At 43.7% G+C, this 21225-nt stretch overlaps 1 protein-coding gene across 4 annotated transcripts in view; it reads left to right on the forward strand.

Moving 5' to 3' along the window:
- Nucleotides 1–21225, forward strand: part of IPCEF1 (interaction protein for cytohesin exchange factors 1) — a 240779-nt gene that overhangs the window by 66093 nt on the left and 153461 nt on the right. For all 4 annotated transcript variants that reach the window (XM_030196563.1, XM_030196564.1, XM_030196565.1 and 1 more), the window contains exon 3: nt 3864–3914. In XM_030196563.1, coding sequence (XP_030052423.1) covers nt 3864–3914 — 51 coding nt within the window. The remainder of the gene's footprint in view (nt 1–3863; nt 3915–21225) is intronic.

Here is a 21225-nt window from a genome sequence, read left to right on the forward strand (position 1 = left end):
ACTTCGAAAAAAAGATTGTGTTGGAGGCAAAAACACATAGTAAAAATTTTTTTAGGTATATTAAAAGCAGGAAGCCGGCAAAAGAATCGGTTGGACCATTAGATGACCGAGGAGTAAAAGGGGCAATCAGGGAAGACAAAGCCGGAGAGATTAAATGAATTCTTTGCTTCGGTCTTCACCAAGGAAGATTTGGGTGGGATACCAGTGCCGGAAATGGTATTCGAAGCTGATGAGTCGGAGAAACGTAATGAATTCTCTGTAAACCTGGAGGATGTAATGGGGCAGTTCTACAAACTGAAGAGTAGCAAATCTCCTGGACCGGATGGAATTCATCCCAGAGTACTGATAGAACTGAAAAATGAGCTTGCGGAGCTATTGTTAGTAATATGTAATTTATCCTTAAAATCGAGGGTGGTACTGGAAGATTGGAGGGTGGCCAATGTAATGCCGATTTTTTTAAAAAAAGGTTCCAGAGGAGAACCGGGAAATTATAGACCGGTGAGTCTGACGTCGGTGCCGGGCAAAATGGTAGAGATTATTATTAAGAAAAAAATTACAGAGCATATTTAAAAGCATGGATTCATGAGACAAAGTCAACATGGATTTAGTGAAGGGAACTCTTGTCTCACCAATCTATTACATTTCTTTGAAGGGGTGAGCAAACGTGGATAAAGGTGAGCTGGTTGATATTGTGTATCTGGATTTTCAGAAGGCGTTTGACAAAGTACCTCATGAAAGACTTCAGAGGAAATTGGAGAGTCATGGGATAGGAAGTAGTGTCCTATTGTGGATTAAAAACTGGTTAAGAGATAGAAAACAGAGAGTAGGGTTAAATGGTCAGTATTCTCAATGGAGAAGGGAAGTTAGTGGGGTTCCCCAGGGATGTGTGATGGGACCGCTGCTTTTTAACATATTTATAAATGACCTAGAGATGGGAGTAACTAGTGAGGTAATTAAATTTGCTGATGACACAAAGTTATTCAAAGTCGTTAAAGCACGGGAGGATTGTGAAAAATTACAAAAGGACCTTACGTTACTAGGAGACTGGGCATCTAAATGGCAGATGATGTTTAATGTGAGCAAGTGCAAAGTGATGCATGTGGAAAAGAGGAACCCGAATTATAGCTACGTCATGCAAGGTTCCACGTTAGAAGTCACAGACCAAGAAATGGATCTAGGTGTCGTTGTTGATGATACATTGAAACCTTCTGCTCAGTGTGCTGCTGCGGCTAAGAAAGCAAATAGAACATTAGGTATTATTAGGAAAGGAATGGAAAACAAAAATGAGGACGTTATAATGCCTTTGTATTGCTCCATGGTGCGACTGCACCTAGAATATTGTGTTCAATTCTGGTTGCCGCATCTCAAAAAAGATATAGTGGAATTAGAAAAGGTGCAGAGAAGGGCGACAAAAATGATAAAGGGGATGGGACGACTTCCCTATGAGGAAAGGCTAAAGCAGCTAGGGCTCTTCAGCTTGGAGAAAAGGCGGCTGAGGGGAGATATGATAGAGGTCTATAAAATAATAAGTGGAGTTGAACGGGTAGTTGTGAAGCGTCTGTTTACGCTTTCCAAAAATACTCGGACTAGGGGGCATGTGATGAAGCTACAATGTAGTAAATTTAAAATGAATCTGAGAAAATGTTTCTTTAATCAACGTGTAATTGGGCTCTGGAATTCGTTGCCAGAGAATGTGGTAGGGGCGGTTAGCTTAGCGGAGTTTTAAAAAAGTTTGGACGGCTTCCTAAAGGAAAAGTCCATAGACCATTATTAAATGGACTTGGGAAAATCCACAATTTCTGGGATAAGCAGTATAAAATGTTTTGTACTTTTTTGGGATCTTGCCAGGTATTTGTGACCTGGATTGGCCACTGTTGGAAACAGGATGCTGGGCTTGATGGACCTTTGGTCTTTCCCAGTATGGCAATACTTATGTACTTATGGTAGTGGTGTACAGTTGTGGGGAGTGGGTTTTGGGGGGCTCAGCACACAAGGTAAGGGAGCTATGCACCTGGGAGCTTTTTCTGAAGTCCACTGCAGTGCCCCCTAGGGTGCCCGGTTGGTGTCCTGATATGTCAGGGGGACCAGTGCACTACGAATGCTGGCTCCTCCCATGACCAAATGGCTTGGATTTGGTCATTTCTGAGATGGACATCCTTGGTTTCCATTATCGCAGAAAATCGGGGACAACCATCTCTAAGGTCAACCTAAATGTTGAGATTTGGGCGTCCCCGACTGTATTATTGAAACGAATGATGGCCGCCCATCTTGTTTCGATAATACGGGTTTCCCCGCCCCTTCGCGGGGACATCCTCAGGAAAACTTGGGCGCCTTGTTCGATTATGCCCCTCCACATTTCTAATTTAAGCAGTAAATTATTCAAGCAACAATGATATGATTTTATGTATGTAAACTTTAAAAAGGTGACCAATATGACACTAGTATGGCACACAATGAATAATTTATTGGATGGACATAAACCCAACACAGCCACATTTCGGCACTTGCTTGCATCAGGGGTATTGTTTCAACTTTGCATAAAATCAACTAAACTGTGTTAGTAAGTGTGTGCCATACTGGTGTCACATTGTGTTTATCCTCTCATGGATTGCATATCCCCTCATATCACCACTCTTTGGTTTAACTCTAAAAAAGGTTTCAGGATTTTATTATTGTGCATATTTAAAATCTTTTTAAAAATACTTTTGAAGTTGGCCAAGAGGTATGGTTAAGAATGCTTATGCAATAAGTGAGGGATTGAAATTCAGCCCGTGGCAGTCAGTGTTTTTTTTTTCTTTTTTTTTTTTTAACAATGGCTGTTGTAGATTAAAAAAACAAAAGACTGGATATTCGGGTAAAAAAAGACGAATACCAGTATCTGGATACCAGCCGGCGCTGAATATCTAGCAATTCGCGCTGACCAGCTATCCGGTTATCAGTCTGAATATTGCTGCTATCCAGATATTCTCTAGCTCCACCCATGGACCGCCTCGGCACTGTCCAGATATGTGTGCTATCAGCCTCTGTACATATAGGAATAAATTTCTCTGAGTATGTGAAAAGTAGAAGCTCACACAACATAATGCCTGCTTTACATGATACATGTGTAAGTTTTCAGGGGGAGTGCAGAATAGGTGGAGAAGGGCAGGATTGATACATATACTTGTATTTTATTTATTCTTGCGTGCACATACATAAAGACACCTACCTTGGGGCAGGTGTGAATATGTGCTCCTATTTTCCTTGGGGTAATTATATAAAGGCAGGTAGGCACAAAAAAATAGGCATAACATATTCACCTTTGTGCCTTGTTAGCCTGAACAACCTTTTGTAAAATTATCCTCATATTATACTTCTGAAAACTATCACTTGTCATCACAGAGGGAACTCTGTCAGACTTATCTGTAGCTATTACTTTTAGTTTCTCTGTGGTATGTTATCTTTCATGTAGTTTTTAAACTGTGTAATGCCACGTGAAAACAGATAAACTCTTTAGACTACTGGTGAAAAGAAAGATGCCTAAAACACATCCCCCTCCCCCTTTCCACAAACACACCCACCCACACATACATGCACAACAAAGAAAGTAGCTGCCCTATTGTCCTTTCCTTCAGGAAAACTACCTTTAACACAGGTTTACCCCACCCCCACCCACCCATTAATGAGTTACAAGGAAAACAGTGGGTTTCTTCAACTACTGAAGAGGTAAGGGCCAGAAAAGCAGAGCAGTACCTCCACCCAGAGTCTACAACAATACTCTCAGCCTTCCAAACAATACAAGCAAAGCTCAGTGTCTCAGAGAACCAATCATGAGGCCATCAAACCAACTGGATTTTAATTCTATACTCTGTTTTTTGTGACAGTTCAATTTTCCATCCTCAACATCTCTAATGGCTGCTGATGGGGGTGATGCTGTAAGTATCTATTTTTTTGCTACAAATTTTGTGTTTTATCTTAATGCCAACCACATAAGTGCCTTTAAAAATGAAATTACTACTGGTGGACAATTTCTTCTGTGTAAGTTGATATATAGAGGGGCATAATCGAACAGGGTGCCCATGTTTTCCTGAGGACGTCCTCGCAGGACGTCCCCACGAAGGGGCGGGGAAACCCGTATTATCGAAACAAGATGGGCGGCCATCTTTTGTTTCGATAAAACGGTCGGGGACGCCCAAATCGCGAAATTCAGGTCAACCTTAGAGATGGTCGTCCCCGATTTTCGGCAATAATGGAAACCGAGGACGCCCATTTCAGAAACGACCAAATCCAAGCCATTTGGTCGTGGGAGGAGCCAGCATTCGTAGTGCACTGGTCCCCCTGACATGCCAGGACACCAACCAGGCACCCTAGGGGACACTTCCTTGGACTTCAGAAAAAGCTCCCAGGTGCATAGCTCCCTTACCTTGTGTGCTGAGCCCCCCAAACCCACTCCCCACAACTGTACACCACTACCATAGCCCTTAGGAATGAAGGGGGGCACCTAGATGTGGATAAGGTGGGTTTGTGGTGGGTTTTGGAGGGCTCACATTTACCACCACAAGTATAACAGATGGGGGGGGATGGGCTTGGGTCCACCTTCCTGAAGTGCACTGCAGTACCCACTAAAACTGCTCCAGGGACCTGCATACTGCTGTCATGGAGCTGGGTATGATATTTGAGGCTGGCATAGAAGCTGGAAAAAATATTTTTTAAACTTTTTTTTTTAGGGTGGGACGGGGTTAGTGACTACTGGGGGAGTAAGGGGAGGTCATCCCCGATTCCCTCCAGTGGTCATCTGGTCATTTAGGGCACATTTTTGTGGCTTGGTCATAAGAAAAAAAGGACCAAGTAAAGTCGGCCAAGTGTTCGTCAGGGACGCCCTTCTTTTTTCCATTATCGGCCGAGGACGCCCATGTGTTAAGCACACCCCAGTCCCGCCTTTGCTATGCTTCTGACACCCCCCCCCCCCCCCCCCCCCCCCCCGTGAACTTTGGTCGTCCCCGCGACGGAAATCAGTTGAGGACACCCAAAATTGGCTTTCAATTATGGCGATTTGGGCGACCCTGGGAGAAGGACGCCCATCTCCTGATTTGTGTTGAAACATGGGCGCCCTTCTCTTTTGAAAATAAGCCTGATAGTCAGTTTTATTTTTACTTAAGTTATTATAGTGATAGAGTTCAGTTCCCTGACAATCACAAGGTTTCCTTGGTAAGTCTTGACTGCCATTAGCAGCATTGTATCTCTGACTGAATTTGTAATAGATGTCTAGGCAAATGAAGGGATAGCAGCATGTTCAATAGACTTGAATTAACAGAACAGCCATGGAGGAGAGGCATGTCACCCACCAGAAGGGCCACCGAGAGACAAAGCTGGGCCTGGGGAAAACAGTCTTCAAGGCCTCGCTACCGCCCCCCTCTGCTGTCACCACTCCCCCTTACCGCTACCACTGTTGCCGCTGCCTCCCTCCCACAGCAGGGAACAAGAGAGAGTGTTCTGTTGGCTACAAGTCCTTCTTCTTGCCGCATCCTGCCTCCTTTGAAGTAACTTCCTGTTTCTGCATAGGCAGGACGCGGCAAGAAGGACCAGTGGCCGGCAGAGCAGTCCCTTTTTATTGCTGGCGCCGGGCCCTCCTTGGAGGCCGGGCCTTGGGAATCTTGCCCCCCCCCTCTTGGCAGCCCTGTCCACCAGCAGGAACTGCAGTTTAATCCCAGCAGACAGGGCCGGTCTTAGGCCGAGCATAGGGTTTCGCACTTAAGGGGGCCCCGCGCGGCGTGCCTCGGTCAGCCTCCTTCGCTCCCGATTCCCGGCGGTATTTAAATTTACCTCGGTTGCAGGCAGTGTCAGTGAAAACGCTGTCTGATGTCCCACCACCCTTCCCTTCGCTCATTCGTTCCCGCTCAGTGTCCCGCCCCCAAGGAAATGATGTCAGAAGAAGGCGGGGCACTGAGAGAACGAACGAGCGAAGGGAAGGCTGGTGGGACATCAGACAGAGTTTTCACTGACGCTGCCTGCAACCGAGGTAAATTTAAATACTTGAAGATCTGAGCCTGCCATGAGTGGGAAAGCGTGGGGTACAAATGTAACTTTAAAAAAAGAGAAGAGGGGAAGGGAGAGAGAGTTGCTGGCGGTCTGGGAGGAGAGGGAGAGATGCCAGACCAAGTGGGTGGGTGGGGGAGGTAATTAAGAGAGAACTGTGGGAGGGGAGGCAAGACAAGGCACGGCATATTAAAAAGAATGGGTGAAGGCACTGGGGGAGTGGGGAGGTTACATGAGAGAGAATGGGTGAAGACACAGGGGGGCCACATAAGAGAGAGAATGGGTGAAGGCATGGCATGGGGACACATGAGAGAGACAGAATGGGTGAAGGCACAGAGGGCACATGAGAGAGAAATAGAGAATGGGTGAAGGCACAGGGGATACATGAGCGAAAATGGGTGAAGGCATGGAGGGGGGCAGGTGGACATGGGAGCGGGAGAGAAGGGGAGAGAGGAGCATCAATGGACATGGATGGGAGGGCAGAGCCCAGGGAGAGAGGATTAATTGCTGGACATGGAGGGGAGGGAGGAAAATTGTGGGATTTGGATAGATGGAGGAGGGAAGGGGAGAGAGGAGCATCGATGGACATAGATGGGAGGGCAGGGCCCAGGGAGAAAGGAAAATTGCTGGACATGGAGGGGAGGGAGGAGAATTGCTGGATCTGGATAGATGGAGGAGGGAAGGGGAGGGAGGAGCATCGATGGACATGAGTGGGATGGGAGGGCAGGGCCCAGGGAGAGGAGGGGAGGGCAGGGGAGAGAGGAGAATTGCTGGATATGGAATGGAGGGAAAGAAAGACAAAGGAAGGAGATGCACATGGATGGAGGGGAAGGGAGAATGGTAGACAGGACACCAGAGGATGGTGGACATGGTGAGAGAAAAAATATCAAATGAAAAGAAGACACTGCATAACAGAAGACACTGGGACCAAAGCGAATAGAAAAACTAAATGATCAGACAACAAAGGTAGAAAAAAGTATTTTATTCAGAATTTATTAATTGGAATATGTCAGCTTTTGGAAATGTGCATCTGTGATATTTTGCATGTAAGTTTCAATTTTTCTAGTATTGCTGCATGCTGAGTCTGACTTCTTGAGGTAACTTTCCAGTTCAGTATTTTGCCTTCATATCTGTTGTGTCATGTGTGATCAAGGTGCAGTATCCTGCTAGCATGTAGTATTTGCAGCCCTTTTTGTTTTGTTTTTTTCACGAGGTAGTGTAATGGTGTTTTAGTGTAATTACAGTTCTGCCTTTCCACGCATAAGGTTGTAGCTCATCCTGTCCTTGGAATTAGTGCTGTTATGGTTTGGTAAGGTTATGAGTGTGTTTTTACACACGTTTGTGTATAGTGTTTTGCAGTGGAGAGATTGTGTGTCCGCACCTCTGACCCCCCGGGGTTATGAGAATTGGAACTACTAATTGTAGTGGACTTGAACTGAATAATTTCTGGGGAGCGGGAGTTTCATGATAGCATTGTGCTTATTATTTCAATCAGTTTTTCTGTACAAATTTAGCTTCATTTGTCTTTATTTGAAATTTCATAAATAAAAAATGTTCTAAAAATTTAATCATCAATGGGGTGGAGCAGGGGCGGGGCTAGGATGGGGCCCCACCAAATTGGTCTGCACAGGGCCCCGCACTTGCTAAGACCGGCCCTGCCAGCAGAATATGTGGCGCATGGAATCCCAGCACAGCTTCAGCCCCTGTTCCACTCTTTGAAACACCAGAAAGTGGAATCTGTCTCTGTCTTTTGACCTCTGACTTCCAGGCAAGTCACATGGCAAACTGTTACTTGGAGCTCTGGCCCTCTGAGGAAAAACAGCTGGGTCTTCCTTTCCTTAGTGCAGATGCTGGGCCTTCCCACATATCCTCTCAGCTGTGACTTTCTCACCTCTATCCAGCCTAGGTGATTTGAAACAAAACTTTCCTCTTTCTTCCTTTCTCATTGGCCAACTGTCTGCTTGTGGAGCACCAGGAGCCTTCAAAATCGGGACAAAATTTCCTTAATTATATAACTTGAACATCTGGTCTTTCCTTAATGACCCAACACGGGCTGTGTTTCGGCGCACAGCGCCTGCGTCAGGGGTCCTCAGATCCAGAGAACATCTTATTAGCCAATGCAGTCCCAATTTCAAGTCCTACCTTCAAAGTTTCTACCAACATCTGAATTTGGACCCTGCTGTTCACTTGGGTGTGTGGGACATTCTGACAGCTGCGTTCAAACAGGAAATCCAATAGCTAAAGGATATACGGCAGTCCACTTTGAAGGTGGGACTTGAAATTGGGACTGCATTGGCTAATAAGATGTTCCCTGGATCTGAGGATCACTGACGCAGGCACTGTGCACTGAAACAAGGCCCATGTTGAATCATTAAAGAAAGACCAGATGTTCAAGTTATATAATTAAGGAAATTGTGTTCCGATTTTGAAGGCTCCTGGTGCTTCTTTTTGCTATTTGGACTTTGTACTGTACTTTGGACCCTCTCTGTGCTGTTTCGTATACACAAATGTCTGGAATGCTCATTTTAATACTAATGAGCTCATTGTAATACATTTGCATAGGATTATCAGTAGCTGCTATGGTGGACAATAAAGCGATGCAGAATCCTTTGTGCATTAGATGCTGAATAACGTGTGCGCTAGGCAGGCTACAACCAGTCTAAATCAAACGTTGCAAGCACAGTATGCTTTGAGCATTAGGGCCTGAATGTCAAAACCTTTTTCATATTTACCACATTTTGCTTACTTTCTGCTATCACTTGAGGTCATTCTCTTTGTTGTTTAGTAATGTGTGCTTCTTAGGGTTACCTGCTAATTAAATGAAATTACTTCAGGTTGCCCAAAACACCACTGCAAAGTTCATTTCTGGTATTGTAAAGTATGAATATATCATGTTGGTGTTGCATGCATCCCACTGGCTTCCTATTGCCCAAAGCCTTGTATTGAAACATTTATACCCTGTTTTTTCAAGCTTTGGCAAGGTATAGGCCATCTTATCTTTCAGATACATTGCTTGACTATCATCCTTTGAGAACATTGCTTTCAGGGAGGTACAAAGTTGTTGCTAGATCTAACTCTACATGAAGACGGGTTGGCTTGTACACAGACCATGGTGTTCTCAGTGGTGGATCCACTTGTTTCTAACTCCCTACCTGGGGTAGAGGCCGACCGAAATCAGTGGTTTTAGTTTTGGCCAAAACCGAATCGGCAGCCGAAATTTGCCGCTCAGTTTCAGCCGTAACTGAAGCTGAAACCGAAAATAACTTGTCCTCCCCGCCTGTACTAGATAGGAGGAGAGAGATTGATAAGCATAGCTTGAAAGGACCTTGAAGTTGATGGTGTCTAAGGATCTCAGGGTGACAAAACAATGTGACAAGGCAGTGGCCATGGTCAGAAGGATGCTGGGCAGCATAAGAACATAAGAGTAGCCATACTGGGTCAAACCAATGGTCCATCTAGCTCAGTATCCTGTTTCCAAACAGTGGCCAAGCCAGGTCACAAGTACCTGGCACAAACCCAATTAGTAGTAGTATTCCATGCTACCAATCCTGGGGCAAGCAGTTGCTTCCCCTTGTCTGTCTCAATAGCAAACTATAGACTTTCCGCCAGGAAATTGCCCAAACCTTTTTTAAACCCAGATACACTAACCACTGTTACCACATTCTTCGGTAAAGAGTTTCAGAGCTTAACTATTCGTTAAGTGAAAAGGTATTTCCTCCTATTTATTTTAAAATTATTTCCATGTAACTTCATTGAGTGTCCCCTAGTCTTTGTACTTTTGGAACGAGTAAAAAATCGATTTACTTCTACTTGTTCTACACCACTCAGGATTTTGTAGACCTCAATCATATCTCCCTTCATCTGTCTCTTTTCCAAGCTGAAGAGCCCTAACCTCTTAGCGTTTCCTCTTGATCATTTTGGTCTTTCTTCTTCGAACCGTTTCTAATTCCGCTATATCTTTTTTGAGATACAGCGACCAGAACTGAATGCAATACTCAAGGTGAGGTAGCACCATGGAGTGATACAGAGGCATTATAGTATTTTCGGTCTTATTCACCATCCCTTTCCTAATTCCTAGCATCCTGTTTGCATTTTTGGCCACCGCCACACACTGAGCAGATTTCAGCATATTATCTACAATGACACCTAGATCTTTTTCTTGAGTGCTGACCCCCAAGGTGGACCCTAGCATCAGGTAACTATGATTCAGATTATTCTTTCCAATGTGTATCACATTGCATTTGTCCACATTAAATTTCATCTGTCATTTGGATGCCCAGTCTTCCAGTTTCCTAAGGTCTTCCTGCAATATTTCACAGTCCACACGTGTTTTAATAACCTTGAATAGTTTTGTATCATCTGCAATTTTAATCACATGATAAATAGCACCAGTCCCAGGACTGATCCCTATGGTACTCCACTGTTCACCCTCCTCCGTTGAAAGAAATGACCATTTAATCCTACCCTCTGTTTTTCACCCAATAACTAATTCCTAATCCACACCAGAACCTTGCCTCCTATCCCGTGACTAATTTTCTCAGGAGTCTCTCTTGAGGAACTTTATCAAAAGCTTTCTGAAAATCTAGATACACCACATCAACCGGCTCACCTTTATCCACATGTTTATTCACACCTTCAAAGAAATAAAGCAAATTGGTGAGGCAAGACTTCCCTTGGCTGAACCCATGCTGACTCTGTCCCATTAAACCATGTTTGTCTATGTGTTTTGTAATTTTATTCTTTATAACAGTTTCCACTATTTTGCCTGGCACCAATGTCAGGCTTACTGGTCTGTAATTTCTTGGATCGCCCCTAAAATCCTTTTTAAAAATTGGCTTCACATTGGCCACCCTCCAATCTTCAGGTACTATGGATGATTTTAATGACAGGTTACATATTACTAACAGCAGATCAGCAATTTCATGCTTGATTTTACTGCTCTTTAATTTGTCAGTTTGGCTCAGTACATCTTCCAGGTTCACCGAGATTTCTTTCAGTTCCTCCACATCATCACCCTTGAAAACCATTTCTGGTACAGGCAGATCTCTTACATCTTCTTCCATAAAGACAGAAGGAAAGAATTCTTTCAGTTTCTCCACTATGACCTTGTCCTCCCTGAGTGCCCCTTTTGCTCCTTCGTGATCTAACGGTCCCACAGATTCCCTCGCAAGCTTTCTGCTTCAGATGTACCTGGAAAAGTTGTTTTTATGAGTTTTAGCATCTGCAGCAAGTTTCTCTTCACATTCGTTTTTAGCCTTCTTTATTAATGCTTTGCATCTGACTTGCTTCTTATTTTCTTCATTTGGGTCCTTTTTCCATTCTTTGAAGGACAATCTTTTGGCTGTAATAGCCTCTTTTACTTCACCTTTTAACCATTCTGGTTGTCATTTTCTTTTCATTCAACCTTTGAAAATACGTGGAATGCATCTGGTCTGGGCTTCCAAGAAGGTATTTTTGAATAACGTCCATGCCTGATTTAGTGTCCTAATCTTAGCAGCTGATCCTTTTAGTTCCTTTTTAACCATTTTCCTAATTTTATTATAGTCGCCCTTTCAAAAATTAAATGCAGCTACAGTAGATTTCCTTTGCGGTTTCATCCTAGATAGTAGCTCAGACTTGATCATGTTATGATCACTGTTTCCCAGGGGACCCAACACCGCCACCTCTCGCACTATGCCCTGCACAGCACCAAGGAGCAGATCCAAAATGACTCCCCATCTTGTCGGTTCCTGGACCAGTTGCTCCAAGAAGCAGTCATTTTTTTACATCTAGAAATTTTATCTCCCTGGCATTCTCTGATGTAACATTTACCCAGTCAGTATTGGGGTAATTGAAAACAAAAAAGCTGAAAAATCACTACTGTAATGTTGAAACAGCAAAAAGAACAAAAATTGTGGAGAAAAAAAACCTCAGCCAACAAGAAGTCATGCCACAGCAACTAATAATAGTTCAAATAAGCATGTTCATTAGAGCTTATTAGCACACGCTAAAAAAAATTTTTTTGTTACATTTGTACCCCGCGCTTTCCCACTCATGGCAGGCTCAATGCGACTTACATGGGGCAATGGAGGGTTAAGTGACTTGCCCAGAGTCACAAGGAGCTGCTGTGCCTGAAGTGGGAATTGAACTCAGTTCCTCAGTTCCTAACCACTAGGCCACTCCTCCACTCCACTCCATGCTAGCATGCCTTTGTAAAAGACATCTCAATTTCTCTAACTTTCTAGAAATACAAGTCTTGATTTATTAATCTTATTTTCTCTGCTAAGAGAACAGAAACAGTGATACTTGCCTTTCAGAGTTATTTCTCTACTCTTTCTCTGTGATTATGCAGACAATCATGTAGATAATCTACCCAGCTCTAGAAGCGCAAAGACTGATAGATTTTTAAAGCTCATTTTCTCTGCCACTGAGACAAATATAGTGCTGCCTCTCTTCCTCCCCCCTTCAGAGTTCTATCTTGATCTTTGGATGATTTCTCTTTATTTTAGACCCATTAGGCTTCAGCAAAGTAGCTTTTTGAGACCACTATTTTTTTTGCCATTTTCTCCCTCTGAATGCAGAAGAGAAAATGATACTGGATTGCTGGTGTTTGTGTTCAGTTTATTCTAAGCTGATAATATAAGCTGTTAGATGTGGGATAAATAAGACAGAGGCTTGTTTGGCTGCTTGTCAAAAAATGTTAACATGATTGGTAAAAAAAAAACAGACAAAAAGACTACATTACAAAACAATAGTAGGACCAAACTACAAAGACACACATAAACTCTTCAACCTCGTGAGTAAACTGCTAGGCACCACACCAGTTACAAATAACGGCAAAGATATACCAGATGTCGACAACCTTGCGAAATACTTCAAGGAAAAAATTATACTATTACAACACAAAATACCCGCTAGTCCTATAGAATACGCCACTCTTCTAGACTGTCTAGATCCAGAAGAAGGAACACACCCAGCAGACAGAACCTGGACCGAATTCGAACTACTATCGGAAGACCTCATCTCTAAAACTCTCAAAAGATATGCCAAATCTAACTGCAAACTAGACACATGCCCAAATAGCCTCATGAAATCTGCTCCTCAACAATTCATAATAGACCTAATGAACCATGTAAATTATATGCTACAAAACGGACTCTTCCCAAAAGAAAAAGGAAAAATCTTACTCATCCCAATTCCTAAAGATACAAAGAAAAACACGAGCGAAATAACCAACTACAGGCCAGTAGCATCCATACCACTAATAACCAAGATAACCGAAGGAATGGTAACTAAACAACTCACAAACTATCTAAACAAACACTCAATACTGCATGATGCCCAATCAGGATTCCGGTCGAACCATAGCACAGAAACAGTATTAGTCACCCTTATGACCAAATTTAAACAAATAATAGCAACTGGTAACAATATACTCCTCCTACAATTTGACATGTCAAGCGCCTTCGACATGGTCGACCACGGAATCCTACTACACATACTTGAATACTTTGGCATTGGAGGAAACGTCCTGAACTGGTTCAAGGGATTCCTAACCCTGCGTTCGTATCAAGTCACATCAAATTCAACCACGTCCAAGGCATGGACACCTGAATGTGGAGTTCCACAAGGATCACCTCTCTCACCAACTATCTTTAACCTAATGATGATCCCTTTAGCAAAACTCCTATCAAACCATAACCTCAACCCATATATATACGCCGATGATCTGACAATATACATCCCTTTCAAACAAGACATCAAAGAAATCTCCAGCGAAATCAATCAAAGTCTATACATCATGAACACATGGGCAGATGCATTTCGTCTGAAATTAAATGCAGAAAAAACTCAATGCCTGATACTCACCTCCCAATACAACACAAATGAATTCAATGTGATAAACACACCAAGCCTAAACCTTCCAATCTCAGAAACGCTAAAAATCCTTGGAGTCACTATCGACCGCCACCTAACACTCGAAACCCATGCAAACAACACAACCAAGAAGATGTTCTACTGCATGTGGAAATTGAAGAGGATAAGACCATTCTTCCCAAGATTCGTCTTTCGCAACCTAGTGCAATCCCTCGTTCTCAGCCATCTGGACTACTGTAACTCACTATACGCAGGCTGCAAAGAGCAAATACTGAGGAAACTTCAAACAGCCCAGAACACAGCAGCCAGACTCATCTTCGGAAAACCAAAATATGAAAGGGCAACACCACTACGAGAGAAACTACACTGGCTTCCACTTAAGGAACGCGTCACTTTTAAAGTATGCACATTAGTCCACAAGATCATTCATGGCGAAGCCCCAGCCTAAATGACCGAGTTGATAGACCTACCACCCAGAAATGCTAAAAGATCATCCCGAACATACCTCAACCTCCACTTCCCTAATTGCAAGGGCATGAAATACAAGACGTTACACGCGTCAACCTTTTCTCACGTGAGCACGCAGCTTTGGAATACACTGCCGCGCAACTTAAGAACGATTAACGAACAAGCTTCCTTTCGCAAATTATTGAAGACCCATCTGTTTGAAACAATTTATGGAAAGAGCCAAAACACATAGAGTCCACACTCACTGTTCATCAATGCATCATACATCCACTTCTGATCTCTCAAACCCGTAATTCCACATCACTCATATATTTACTCACAGAAATATATACACCATATGTCTTTGTGTCTTAATACTGCCCTTTCTGCTTCCCATTGTCTCCTTCCAATGTATCAATGTTGATGTCCCATTGTTATATTCCTAACGATACTTCGATGATCTCGCATAACTTGTACAATGTAACCCATAACCAAGCTGTAACAAATGTATTTCCATTATTCTTATCTTATTGTAAGCCACACTGAACCCGCAAAGAGTTGGGAAAATGTGGGATACAAATGCAATAAATAAATAAATAAATAAACATGATTGGTGAAGTGCCTCATGCTGCTTCCTTCTCCCACTCTCAAACTGAGGGGTCCTTTTACAAAGGCGCACTAGCGTTTTTAACAAGCAAGCATGCAATAAATGCTAGAGATGTCAATATATTCCTGCAGTGAGGCAGTGTATGCAGATCTCTCTCATAAATATTCATTGTGGATATCCTGAAAATCTGACTGGCTGGGGTGCCTCCAGGACGAGGTTTGGGAACCACTGACCTACAACATCAATAATTTATGTTTCAACATTTTTATTGATGACTCAACAACAGATATACATAATCAACAGTCTGTGTGGACAAAAATTTGCAGTCAATAATAAGCTAAGTCAAGATTGAAAAAAACAGAAACTGTCATCAAGTAAAAAAAAAAAAAAGATTTCTTCCTAACCCCAAATGATCCCCCCACCCCTGGGTTGTAGAACAACTTAACAAGTGGAAGAGAAGATAAAACTGGTGCCACAGGTCAACTATGCAAGGAAACGGATTCCTTCAGAAAAGAAAAAAATTGGACATAATTATATGCAGTCTGAAAAGGCAATGCTGTAGAAAAAGGGACATCCAACCGGGCAGAGGCGTAGCCAGATCTTCCAGTGGGAGGGGGCCAGAGCCCGAGGTTGGGGGCACATTTTGAGTGCCGCCCCGCCGCTACCCCCCCTACCACCATGCCTCGCTTCACCTTCCCCCCCACCGCCTCGCACCTTCTCGCACCCTCCTCGCCTCCTCGCACCCCCCTTACCTCACAAATACCTTTGCTGGCGGGGGTCCCCAACCCTCACCAGCCGAAGCCTTCCTTCAGCCGCGTTCCTGCCCTGCTCTTCTTGCTCCTCCTGTTCTGTGCATGCTGACGCTTCTTCTCAGTTTCACATAAAGGAGCGTCAGCGTGCAGAGAAAAAGAGGAGCAAGAAGAGCAGGGCAGGAATGCGGCTGTGCCGGAGATGGCACTGAAGATGGCTTCGGCTGGCGGGGGTTGGGGACCTCCACCTGCCAAACCAGGGGCCTGGACATAATTTGCAGAGTCTCAGGCCCCCGTGGCCTCCCGTAGCTACACCCCTGCAACTGGGAACATTCCGTTTGTCTCATCCAATCCTCAAACATCAATAATTTAAAAAGAACTACAAATCATGATAGGAAAGAAGTTACATTCAATCAAGAGAATACACATACTGAGAAAGAAAGATGGGATGGGGAATAGTGGGTGAGGGGAAGATAATGGAGGAAGGAAAGGAAGGATAGGGAAAAGGATGCGGGCTAGCAAGTGGTCAACATTGGACTACCTAGTTTAGTGCTGCTACATATCTGCTCTATGGCCGACCTGGGGAATTAAACCAGGTAAGAGCCTCCTACCTAGTTAAACCCTGCTGAATATTGACCCCTTAGCTTTTATCCTATTTGCCCAGAGGGTTGTGCTAAAAGGAAAGCTTTCTGAGGCATGAAATGGGAAATGGGACTTGATATACCGCCTTTCTGTGGTATTTTGCAACTACATTCAAAGCGGTTTACATATATACAGGTACTTATTTTGTACCTGGGGCAATGGAGGGTTAAGTGACTTGCCCACAGGCACAAGGAGCTGCACTGGGAATCGAACCCAGTTCCTATTCAGTATTTTTGTGAATGAGATTGCAGAAGAATTAGGAAGAAAGATGGTGCAGATGGTGCTAGGATCCGCAACAAGTAATATGCCTGAGAGATTAGATGGAATGACAAGTGATGTAAGGAAGTGTGAAGAGTATTCAAATGCTCCACAGCTAAGTTTCAGTATGAAAAACAGGCCAAGTGATGCAGATTGGACACAGAAATCCAAGGGAGCAGTACAAATTAAGGAGGTGAAACTCCAGTGTCCACAAAGCAGGAGAGACATCTCAGGCAGGGAAGTGATGTGACAAATCAGTGGCCAGAGTTAGAAGGATGCTCTGGTGCTTAAAGAAGGGAAATAGCTAATACAAAAGAAGAGGTGATTATACTGTTCTCTAGGTTGTTAGATCTCTTCTGGTCTATTGTTTTTAATTCTGGAGATACGTTTAAGGTGGTCCAGAGAACAGCTATAGTGTGGGGTCTACATCAGAGGCCCTATGAGATGAAACTTAGAAATTTAAACATTTATATCATAGACAGCGGAGATATAATAAAGATGTATTTGGCTTAAATTGTTTGAATTCTGTGTTAAGCTTATCTTCACGGGCACATTGTATTCAATATTGCTTAGCCATGGAGATTTCCGTTGTCAGGATTCCACTTATTTTAGGCAGGCAGTAATATGAAGTAAAGTTCACAGTTCATATTACTGCCTGCCTGGAGTAGGGGAGTGACTCATTAGTTAGGGCTAAGAACCTGGGGAACTGGGCTCGATTCCCACTGTGGCTCCTTGTGAACCTGGACAAGTTACCTAAGTTACCTAAGCGCATGGATTTGCTGCGTGCCGAGGCCCCATTTTACCACAGTGGGTAAGTTAAACACTTGCCATGCAGCCATTTCCTAGGGGAGCCCTTACAGCCACCTATTTAAAGGCTCCCACGCTAACCTGGTGGTAACCAGGCTAAAAATAGTTTAAAAAATTTCAAGCACTGGAAATAGTGTGCAGTGGGGGCCGGAACTATTGCCAGGATCCTGTAGTAGCCCGATAGTAGTGCTGAACTGGCATGCGGCAAATCCGTGGTAGGCTTGCTGCACTTTTGTAAAGGAGTTCCTTAACTCTCCATTGCCCCATGTACAAAAAAAACCCCAACTCAGATTGTGAGACCACTAGGGACAGAGAAAGTTCTTGCTTATAATATATATAAGCTGCTTTGGCTGTACCACAGAAAAGCGGTATATCAAATCCATTACCCTTTACCCATTATTTCATACACTGCAAATCAATGATACATCAGCGAGCCTTCTCGGGAGTAGCCCCCACACTCTGGGACTTACCAGTATCCCCAAAGGGGCTAACTCAAGACTACCTTTACTTCATAAAGCAAGTGAAAGTCTGGCTGTTCTCCCAAGCCTTTAATGTACTGCTGGTTCTTTGCAATCACTAATCCTATATCTGCCTTATTGCAAAAACATGTAAGAAACCTTTGGGATTACAGTATGAAAGGCAACAGCAAAAGGGATACCGGACCCTAATATTCAGCTCACAATAGTCAGTGGTTTTTAAGCCACTGACAACCACGGACAGAATTAAGCCCTTTTCAAAAAATTCTATAACTAAACACAAACTACAGATGCTCCATAATACTTTGTAACTGAAAAACACCACTGTAACTTCAGCTAAGTGTAAAATTGTGTGCCACTTTGAAACTAACCCTGTTTTTGGAAAATCGTGGGATACAAGAATACATACATACATACATACATAAATAAATAATCAATCAATCGATGCCAGGCCATGTCCAGGCACCAGCATTAAATATCCAGAGTCAGCTACCGACCTAGAAGTTATGCTGGGGCAGCTAAAATTCAGTGCTGGCACTTGCATAGCTACACAGGCAAAGGTAGGAATTCCTTTTGTGCAGTCCTAGCTACCTGCTTATCTGTGCGGGTACTGACACTGAATATGACTGGTGCCAACCCCCAGTTCCTCCCTGACTTCACCCCAGACCTCATTGGGCAGTGTCACAACAATCAGAACCAACATTGTGCCTCTGAAAATGGGCGGCTGATCTGCTCAGCTGAATATCGATCCCTGGATGTCTTTGTCCTTTATTCTCAGTGTAAATTTGGCCTTTATAGTGCTGAGATTTGGGGTTATTGATGGTGCGTTCTAGTGTTGTTAAATGTGGTGCTCTCGTCCTGCTTTTTACAGGGATTTTAAAAAGAGCAGGTACCTGCCACTCATCCTGTTTACTCTATTGACCGTTGAATTCAAGTGTGATATTATCAGGAATTCATTTCAACAATACAGGACAAAAAATGTCAGAGACCACAGCCGCCAGTTCCAAACTAGGCGCCTGAGTTTCATACTTGTTGTGGAGGGGCATTTTCGAAAGAAACGTCCAAGTTGCGATTTGGATGTCCTTGCAAAATGGCGAAATCCAGGGCGGGGAAACCCGTATTTTTGAAAAAATATGGACGTCCATCTTTTGTTTCGAAAATACCATCAGAGATGTCCAAATCCTTAAATTTGGACGTCCCTAGATGTGGACGATCCTAGACATGGACGTTTCTGACTTTTGGAGATTTTCAAAACCAAAGAAGTCCATGTCAAAAACGTCCTAATGCAAGCCATTTGGGCGTGGGAGGAGCCAGCATTTGTAGTGCACTGGTCCCCCTGACATGCCAGGACACCAACTGGGCACCCTAGGGGGCACTGCAGTAGACTTCATAAAATGCTCCCAGGAACATACAGTAGCTCCCTTACCTTGTGTGCTGAGCCCTCCAAACCCACTACCCACAACTGTACACCACTATCATAGTCCTTACAGGTGAAGGGGGGCACCTATATATGGGTACAGTGGGTTTGTGGTGGGTTTTGGAGAGCTCATTGTTTCCTCCACAAGTGTAACAGGTAGGGGGGCATGGGCCTGGGTCCGCCTGTCTGAAGTGCACTTCAGTACTCACTAAAACTTCTCCAGGGACCTGCATGCGCTGTCATGGACCTGAGGCTGGCACAACATATTTTTAAAGATGGTTTTTGAGGGTGGGAGTGGGTTAGTGACCACTGGGGGAGTAATGGGAGGTCATCCCCAATTCTCTCTGGTGGTCATCTGGTCATTTCCAGCACCTTTTTGTGACTTATTCATTAAAAAAACACGTCCGGGTGAAAACGTCCAAGTGTTCGTCAGGGACATCCTTGTTTTTTTCGATTATGGGTCAAAGACATCCAAGTGTTAGGCATGCCCAAGTCCCGCCTTCACTATGCCTCCGACATGCCCCCTTGAACTTTGGACATCCTTGCAACGGACTGCAGTTGGAGACGTCCAAAATCAGGTTTAGATTACACCGATTTAGATGTCTCCGAGAAAAGGATGTCCATCTTCCGATTTATGTCGAAAAATGGATGTCCTTCTCGTTCGAAAATTAGCCCAATAGTGTCCGTAAGGCAGCCACATCAATGGATCTGTTCACAGGGCTAAGGTACGAAAGCTTGTTTATATGTACGCTGATGAGCTCCCTAAAATGTTCTCTGTTAGTCCAGTTATGGCTACCACACCACTCATGTAAGATTTCAGGTGGTTAATCTCATCTGCTGGTACTAGACTATCATTTTTGTGAGGCGCTGCTTCACATTGACTTCAGGACTCCTGCCAGTGGCTTATTTCTCTGAGAAATTTCTCTGGGAGCAGTTTGGAAAGCTGTACTACTTGTCAGGCAGGGGAGATGGCTTGCATGTGTGACAGAAGAGATGGTGGCACAGCTCACGTCATCCTTTGAATTATCCTCTTGGCAGATATCTTCCACAGGATGGTCCTATCCTGTTAATTGTCAGCAGTTTCTATTTCCTGATCCATTTCCTCAGTGGAAATTATTGCAACTTCACTTTCTCTGTCAAACTCATTTAAACCTGATTCTCTTTTCTCAGTTTTCTCTGCAGTTTCTGCTGAGAGCTTTAATGGTACTGCTGAGAGCTTTAATGGTACAGTGTGATCAGTTTTGAAGTGATAATGCCTCTGTATAAGTCTTTTCATAAAGGCAGTTAATAAATCCAAATAAATAAATCCAAATAAATAAATAATGAGACCTCATAGAAGTACTATGTACAATTCCTGAGAGCACACCTTCAAAAAGGCATAAACAGGATACAGTCGATTCAGAAGGCAGCTATTACAACGGTTAGTGATCTTCATCATAAAGCGTGTGGGGACAGACTTAAAGATCTCAGTATTGATACTTTGGAGGAAGATATGGTAGAGATATATGAATACCTCCATGGCATAAGTACACAGGAGGCGAGTCTCATTTCAATTGTAAGGATATTCTGGAATGAGGGGGTATAGGATGAAGGTGAAAGGGAATAGACGCAGTGTGGTGAATTTGTACAGTGGCCTTCCAGTGGAGGTGATGGGGGACAAAAACTGTATCTGAATTCAAGAAAGCTTAGGACAAGTATGTAAGATTTCTAAGGGAGAGGATGGGATAGTAGATGGCATAGATGGGCAGACTGGACAGGCCTTATGGCCCTTATCTGCCTTTATTTCTTCACTGTTTCTGTGTTTCTGTAATATGCCATAACCTCCTTTCTTTCCTCTCCTTCACTGCATCTTCTGCTGCCCACTTCCCAGAGATGGGAGAAGAAGGAAAGTGTGTCTGGAGTTGGTGTGTAGAGAAGGTGTGAAGGATTAGGGGCTGGGGAGCCTAGGAG

This window comes from Microcaecilia unicolor, chromosome 3 (genome assembly GCF_901765095.1).
Source record: "Microcaecilia unicolor chromosome 3, aMicUni1.1, whole genome shotgun sequence".
In the NCBI taxonomy this organism is placed as follows: Eukaryota; Metazoa; Chordata; class Amphibia; order Gymnophiona; family Siphonopidae; genus Microcaecilia; species Microcaecilia unicolor.